At 36.3% G+C, this 7925-nt stretch overlaps 1 protein-coding gene across 8 annotated transcripts; it reads left to right on the top strand.

The window, feature by feature from the left end:
* The first annotated feature begins 2364 nt into the window (after window positions 1-2364).
* LOC132627289 (RNA-binding protein 2-like) lies at window positions 2365-7478 on the top strand. Of its 8 annotated transcripts, none has more exons than XM_060342547.1 (7): window positions 2365-2508; window positions 2615-2718; window positions 5017-5216; window positions 5314-5593; window positions 5689-5750; window positions 5832-5913; window positions 7055-7478. In XM_060342547.1, the coding sequence occupies exons 1-7, from the start codon at window positions 2390-2392 to the stop codon at window positions 7159-7161; spliced, it is 954 nt and encodes a 317-aa protein (XP_060198530.1). In that variant the 5' UTR covers window positions 2365-2389; the 3' UTR covers window positions 7162-7478. The 8 variants fall into 8 exon arrangements, with proteins under 8 accessions (XP_060198530.1, XP_060198529.1, XP_060198535.1 ...); XM_060342546.1 differs by having other exon boundaries at window positions 2367-2508; window positions 5011-5216; XM_060342552.1 differs by having other exon boundaries at window positions 2386-2543; window positions 2620-2718.
* The last annotated feature ends 447 nt before the right edge of the window (window positions 7479-7925 follow it).

Raw genomic sequence — 7925 nt, forward strand, 5'->3', positions numbered from 1 at the left:
ATCAACCTTAATAATCATATTACCATTTTTATATCTCATTTTGTTGAAATGATAAATAATTTCTTAGACAATAATGACATTATCAACTTCTTGATGATGCTTCATGAAGCTTGATTGATAAAGGCCAATAATTTCCTGCAATAAATGTTTCAGGCGATTAATAATAATTTAGCAATAATTTTGTTATTAGTATTACAAAAGCAAATAGGCCAAAAGTTTTTTAAAGAAATTTACTACATTTAAGTATGATGCAAATATGAGTTTATTTACCTCTTCGGAAATACATGAGTTAGTAAAAACATCTACCAAAACTCATGAATTGAATTACTCACAAGTCACAATATGTCATTATTTCTAATAGAAGAAAGGATGAAGGTCATTTGAGTTTGGTGCTTTTGAAGGTTGGAATAACGTAATAACTGCATAATTTTCTGAATTCCTAGGTATGCTATCAAGATAAGTCCTACCATCTAAATTAAGAACATTACTTTGAATACAGTTATAATAAAGCAAGAAAATGATTTGTTTGGTAGTATAGTTTTTTTTTTTTAAAAAAAAAATAGAAAGTAATCTCACAAATGGCAGATTGGCCATAAATCTAACTTCTCTCTTCGTGCATTGATTCTATTTTTCTTCTTCTCTTTAAGGGAAAAATTATGAAAGAATCTATTTTTCTTCTTTTATTTAAGGGGAAAATCATGAAAGAATTTAATGTTCAACGTCACCTCGTTAAGACAACTAATACGTGATTCGAGTTCTCAATGATCCTCCTCTCATTTTCTTATATCATTGAATTCTACAGTAAAAGAAAGTCCTTGATTGATTAAAACATAGTAGCTAAAAGGATAATTAGTGAATGCTTGGATGCTTCCAATTCTGGCTATAATGGTACATCCCCCCTCCCTCTTCCCTAAAGATGTTACCAAGATGAACATCATTCAGAATGGTATCTTCTTTTGAAAGTAAAGGAATGGCGTCCAGTATAGAAAGATCTTGCCTTTAACATTGAGAAATTATATTGAAATAATCTGATCATGAGATCCACATGGCTTCTACTTTAAACGGTTTTATCTTCTAATAGGTGTTTGAGAAAAAAAAATAATCTTATAATAGGATAAATATTAAAGTAAAGAGTAAAGGACAATGATCGGAACGTATTCGAGGCGAGTGAGTAACTTGGGTCTCAAGGTACTCTAGGATCCAACTATCATTGGCATACTGTATTTGCATCGTTTAAAACTTAAATCAGTAACTTGACGCTCATTCAGGCAGTTCAATAATTCAGAAGTTCGTCGAAGATTCAAGCTACTGCCTTTCCATTTTTCTGAGTTATTCAGTAACTCATCAAAGTCCCCTTCTATAAGCAATCTACATGCATAAAAAATATAATAAAATTGTATACGGTAAAAATCGGATTAATGCTAGATCGGTGAGGCCAGGGATCAAGGAAAGGAAGAAACAAGCACGAACGTAAAGATTTTCTTTCGGACCGGGGGTATTGCAACAGAAGTGGTTGATCAGAATAAATCGGAGGAAAATCGTATGGTCCGATTTATCCGGGGCAAACTCCTCATCACGGCCAGTCCGATTTCTCCATGGCCGAGTTGATCGTGGGCGTTAGCCCGGTTTCTCCATGGCCGAGTTGATCCTGGCGGTTAGTCCATTTGGTTAGTTACAAAATGCCACGCGTCAAGACCGTTCTGCCACGCTGTGCTGCCAACCGTACGGGTGCAGACCGTACGGCACAATCTTATCCTTTTAGAGTTTTCTTTATTCTAAAAGGGCTTTGTATTGTAGGCAAGGCCCATAAGGTAAAACTATAAATAGGGGGCATTTTCCTACTTTTGATGGTTAGCTTCTTGAAATCTGGAGCATTGTAATAGAAAGTCAAAATATTATTTCTCTCTTTAATCCGAATCTGTAGAGTATTATTGTTTAGCTTCATCTTTCTAATATCATTTTTACTTAATCATCCATAACGACATACGCAACATATTTGTCCAAGTTATTAACACATATATTCGTATATATAAATCACTGTACACGAATCCATATATATATACATATATATTCCCTCAAAAACCAAAATAGATTAAAGTTTGTCCACATATCTTATACCTCACTTACAAATTCAACTTATTACCCAATTTCACAAATTATAAGATAAAAATACTATAAATTGCAACTTTTTATCATGTCAATATGATGAAAAAAATACATACATAATAAAATAGTGGTCAAATTTACATAGTTTGGCTCTAGAAAAAAGATTTGGAAAAAACCAATATTGTTTTTTGCCCAAAAAAAAAAAAAACAAAAAAAAAAAACAGCATAATAGCTTGTGATTCATCGTTACTTACGTGTCAGGTAACTATTGGCTGTTACAAACATGTTAACAAGACAAATGATACACCTGCCGTGCAGCAGATACAGGGAAAATAAAGCCCTAAGCATCTCTTCTCCCCCAAACAAAGTTAGCTTTGGGCAAATCGACATCCGAGTACAAGGGTAGTTTGCTAGGGTTCTTCACAAAGACCCTCAAGGTTTCTGTTTGTGTTTTTGTGAATTAATTCTATATATACGAATTTGTAATTATTGTTTATTATTATTAAAGTGCAGAGATGGGGGATGCGTATTGGAATCGTCAACCACAGCAGCAGCAGCAGCAGCTACCTCCTCAATCTGCTGGATTGCTTAAACGGCCTCGTTCTGAATATGGTAAAATAAACACTCTCTTTTTTGTAGCTTATTAAATTAAATATACTTTTTCCTAATAATTTGTTTGTGCTGCTTTGAAATTGGCTAGTAATTATATCTTCAATTGCAAGAAATATGCAACCCTAGAACTAATTTTTTGCTTTAAATATTCTTTCTTGGAATTGGATTTTAATTAGCTCTTAAATTGCAAGAAATTGCGCAAGTATGAACCCCTAGAACTAATTGGACTATTTCAAGCTGTAGCTTATATAATTAGGACGTTTTCCTAATAATTGTTTGTGCTGTTTTGATATTGGCTTTTAATTGCAAGAAATTGGGCAAGTATGAAACCCCAGAACTAATTTTCTTTTTTTCGTCGTGGGAATTACATTTGGAATATTTCAAGTTGTAGATTGATATGTGATGGGCTTTTGAAACGAGGGAAATTCCTTGTAAGTTAGCTGGAAATAGTCTTGTAGGATGTGTTACGTTTTCATCCAACTTTGGAGACAGTGGAGAAGCTAAGTTCAATTGAACTGAAAAATTATATTGTACAAATAGCAAAGAATAGATCTTTTGGTGTCTATAGATAAGTTTTTGGATCCCCATGGCATAAGGGAAAATTTAAATGTAGTGGTAAAGGGAGTTCTAAATTGCTTTTTGTCATAGGTTTGAATACTAGGTGTTGCATTCTTGCATTTTTTTGAATCCCTTTATTGCGATTCCTGGCTCCGGAACGGTTGGAGATAGACGGATTGAAAACATCGAAGAGTCTAGTGGTTGTATTGTGGATTATATAGTTTTCGTGTGGATGTTTTGAAACGGAAAAACATTGGGAGGGTGGAGGTTTGTTGAGCATTATATTGGAAACGGTAAAACACATGTGGTGGTTTGTGAGGGAACAAATGGTAAGTTCTGGTCCTGGCTGAAGTGTTCTTGGCCTGAACAATATGGCTAATATTGTCCGATTATAATGGTAAGATTTGGCTCTTACGAAGGTAGCTTAATCAATTACTTAAGCTTTATGGCTAAATTAATCATCGTTCTATTAAATGGTGTTTTCTTAAGGAAACACAAAACTCGATTTGAGGTTGGAGTAACAAAGGTGAATTTATAGGCTAAATTATGGGGCACGTGAACCCATAGTCTTTCCATAAAACTAGCTATTATATATATATATATATATATTTTCTAAAATTGGTATGATATAATCTGCTGGCACCCATGCTACAAGAAGGCTAAATGGTGCACTTGGTTGAATGTTGAGTTGTTTACCTTGAGGACTAAGGATCAATTCCCACTTAATACTTTTTTTTCCTTCTTTTTTTAGTAGTGCACCCATGTTCTAGAAATCATAGATTCGCCTCTATCAGGAGTAAAGTTTAGAATTAGCAAGGACATATCTTGAGTTTTGACCCTCTATTCTAGGACTTCATGTAGGTTGTACATACCAATTTGCAGTTATAGTTATATATGCTTAGGCATCACATGTGTTGTATATAGTTACACCCCTTTCATCCATATCGTCATTTGGATCTACTTCTTTTTTAATATTCTTGGCACATGTGAGTAGAAATCAGACGTGCGGAATTTTTTTGTTTTTGTAAGCAAAGGAAGACGCCATTTCTTTGAGATTCTCCTGTTTATAGACTTTTTCTGCCAAAAGACCTTAAGATGTATAGTCCCAAACGCAAAAAAAAGATAAAGTAAAGTTAATTTTACGGAGTGAATGTTCACGAGTCAATTAAACAAGGATAGAAAAACAGAGGAAGAAGAAGAGTAGGAGGATGGAAAACCTGAAATGCTGGAAATCGATCCTTCTTGTGGCAAATGAAGAGGATTTTAGCTCCACCTCAAACTTTAACCTCATATGTTTCTTTTTTCTTACCACTTTGTGGTGTGTTTCAATTGGTTATAACCTTAACAAGCCCTTTTGACTTGATCACAACCAACCCAATGAATTCTAATAATTTGCTTTCTCCCCCTTCTGAGTTGGAGTTCTTTGTACGATTATAGTGGTTATGGATTTGTTGAGTAGTGTTCTGTCTAAAGCAGAGTTCTGCATCTTAGTCTTACTTCCTCTTCTCATATCTCATTACTGCAGAAGCTCCTTGTCTAGAAAATAGTTGTCCAATCTCATCTCGTTCCTCTTTACTAGTTTTTATGTGCAATGAGACCATTTTTATCTCACCTTAGGCCAAATGAAAATTTATTCCTTTTAAGGACAAACTATATACCGTGCGAGTAACATTCCGCACTCATGTTGTTATATGTTGTGATAAGCGTATGTGGTCTGACCATATTTCTTTGCAGTACCAGATCTTCCACCATCTGGGATGTCACAAGCTCATGAAATGCATCATTACTTAGGAAGGGATGATGATCGTGGTGGACCTCGAGTAGTGGACACACAGTCAATCGGAGCACAGTCAATTGGATCAGCATATGATCGTGGTGGACCTCGAGTAGTGGACACACAGTCAATCGGATCAGCATATGATCGTTATCTTCAGAGTTCGGTAATCACTGAAGCTGACAATGCTCCTCCTTTAATCAGGCATTCTTAGATTTTGTGCTAACTTTGATCCTGTTTTCTTATCCCTCTTCCTCTTGTAGCAACTTTCTTCTCTTTCAGTCGGAGATGCTAATAACTACAAGGGAGTTGGATTGGCTAGAGCAGGTGGTGGTGGCATACCTGCCCTTCCTGTTCGTGATCCGCTTCCATCAGCTCGTGGGCGAGAACTAGCACCAAATGGAAGACCTATGGTATTTAGTGGTCAAATGCCAGTTGAATCTATGCCGAGGCCTCGTGAAACACTGCCTCTCCCTCCTGATGCTTCTAACACCCTCTATATAGAGGGACTTCCTTCAGACAGCTCCAGGAGAGAAGTAGCCCGTATCCTTTGAGATGTAATTTACTGGATCATTATTGGACAGTTCTACTTATTTTCTGAATATATCTGTTGCTTGTTCCCTAACTGCATTTAAAAGATATTTTTCGTCCTTTTGTGGGCTACAAAGAAGTCAGACTTGTTAGAAAGGAATCAAAACATGTGAGTTGATGTTTATTCCTTTTCTATTAGTATAGTATTTATCTACCAGGTGGTATTTTGATAAAAAACTTCATTTTGCAGCGTGGTGGAGATCCTCTTATCCTTTGTTTTGTGGATTTCGTAGATCCAGCTTGTGCAGCTACTGCTTTGAGTGCGTTGCAAGGTGATTTTTTTTTTCAAAATTATAATAAACCCCTGCCCAATTTCCGTTAGTGACTAGTTATCTCAGCTGCAGTGATGTGATCAATGATGATCACTCTGTGTATGTGGGTGTTGCTGGAGTGTTTTTAAGTGCCATTCTCGTTCTTTGCTTTTTCAACCAACAGATCATTGCAGTTCAATATATTTCGGATGCACGAGTACTTTAGTTCTGATTCTTCATCCCTGTATGTAGTCAAATTGTGGGGTAGTCTGTAGAGTAAAACCCATTTGCTTTATACACTATCTTCCTGTAAGGCCATAGACCTGTATAATATCCATTGATGATCTCTCCTCTATGTGCACGTGCAAAAGTCCCTATGCGCAATGTACCTTGGGAAGAAGCACTGCCTCCTTTGACTTTTGTTTGTAGTCCTTGTCTTCTGATCCTGCCCATTTCCTTCACCCATTTCTTGTGTAAAATATGTAACTATATTTGAAATAAAACATCCAAATCATTTAAGAAATTTTGCTGTAGTTCCACTTATTACTCCTAGAGGTCCAGATTGACTTGTAGGACTGCTGTTGGGTCTGCCATTCAAAATTGATGTCAATCTTGGGTTAAGAATAGCTAATATTTTACAGAATTTGTACATGATACTTGCAGTCCAATCATTTATTTAGAGGATGGGGTTACTCTCTAGCTGCTGCTGTGACAATTCGCACGTACTCGTTCGCTTCGTTTGGTTTAAATGTTTAATATTTTACATTAATTTGTGATACTTGCATTCTTGATCATTTATTTGTAGGACATGCCGCTGTGTCAAATTCTCATTCCCCTATTTTGGTTATCTAATTTTTCACATGATTATATGATACTACTTGCATTTGAGGCCATTTGTAGGACATGCATACCTTCTATCTACAGCTATGGCATGGTCTCCTTTCTTCTTTGGTTTCTTGCTCCTGTACTCTGTTACCCACCATCGGGAAAATCTTCTCCTCATACTTCCTGTTATGATTGATCGGGTCTTTCATGCTTCTCTCACTTGCACAATAGCTATTATATTTCGGATGAAAAAACAACTTTTTGGAACTTACTACCATCATCTATGTGGTTTATTGTGGAATAATCTTACCAGTGGTCTCTGCTGACGATTTACCAGGTTACAAAATGGACGAACATGATCCTGATTCGGCCTACTTGAGGTTGCAGTTCTCAAAGTTTCCAGGTCCGAGGTCTGGTGGCTCAGGAAGTCGTGGGAAGCGATAAATAACCTCCACCAGCTTTTTATTTACATATTGCTCCGTCTGAATTGACTTATGTATTATGTACTGTTACTGGAATATGCAATTCACAATTGGCTCAAAAGCAGGTGCTAACCATGGTCGCGGTAATATGCACACTATTGGTTTTTGAAGCGGGAGTTTTCTGCTTCAACAGGCCTTTAAAGCCAGTGAAACTTTGTTTCTGAGAGCGTACAACTTGATAGGCGGACGCAGGTTGTAGTACTACTTCTAGTTGAAGAAATGTTTCTAAGTTTATTCCAGACAGTGAATTTTTAAGAGTTAGTGAAAATTTCTGGGCAAGTGATGTTCTTGATGTTACACTCTTTGGGTCCTCTGCGTAGTTCAGTGGGCAGAACAATCGATGTGAGCTAGGTCAAGATAGGAAGTTAAAGTGTGACTTCCCTCGTAGTTGGGGGAGGGTATAAGCATTCAGTCACTTAATTTAGCTTGAGTTCCATATCAAACAAAATAAAATTGTTTAAATATATAACAAGGTTCATAGGTCAATTTGTAATATGTACTTGGTCCAAATCAATTCAATATTTTGATCAATTGCGCTTGAGCAAATCAAAATGTGCTGAGTTAATAAATAGCGGGTCATGGGTTGGTCATTAAGCTGTCCCATGTATGATAGGTTAGGCTAGTCATGGGCTAATTTTGCAACTCCTAATGGAAACCGGTTTCCTTGTGTTCAAATAGAAAATGTTGTACCAAGACTAAACTAGTTCAAAGCATACGAAAAGGATT

This window comes from Lycium barbarum, chromosome 2 (assembly GCF_019175385.1).
Source record: "Lycium barbarum isolate Lr01 chromosome 2, ASM1917538v2, whole genome shotgun sequence".
Lineage (NCBI taxonomy): Eukaryota > Viridiplantae > Streptophyta > Magnoliopsida > Solanales > Solanaceae > Lycium > Lycium barbarum.

Coding starts and splice junctions, on each gene's coding strand:
- LOC132627289 (XM_060342546.1), top strand. CDS start 2,390: ATGTTAACAAGACAAATGATACACCTGCCGTGCAGCAGATACAGGGAA. Junction 5,217..5,313: donor ATCGTTATCTTCAGAGTTCG/GTAATCACTGAA, acceptor TTCCTCTTGTAG/CAACTTTCTTCTCTTTCAGT. Junction 5,751..5,831: donor TTAGAAAGGAATCAAAACAT/GTGAGTTGATGT, acceptor TTCATTTTGCAG/CGTGGTGGAGATCCTCTTAT.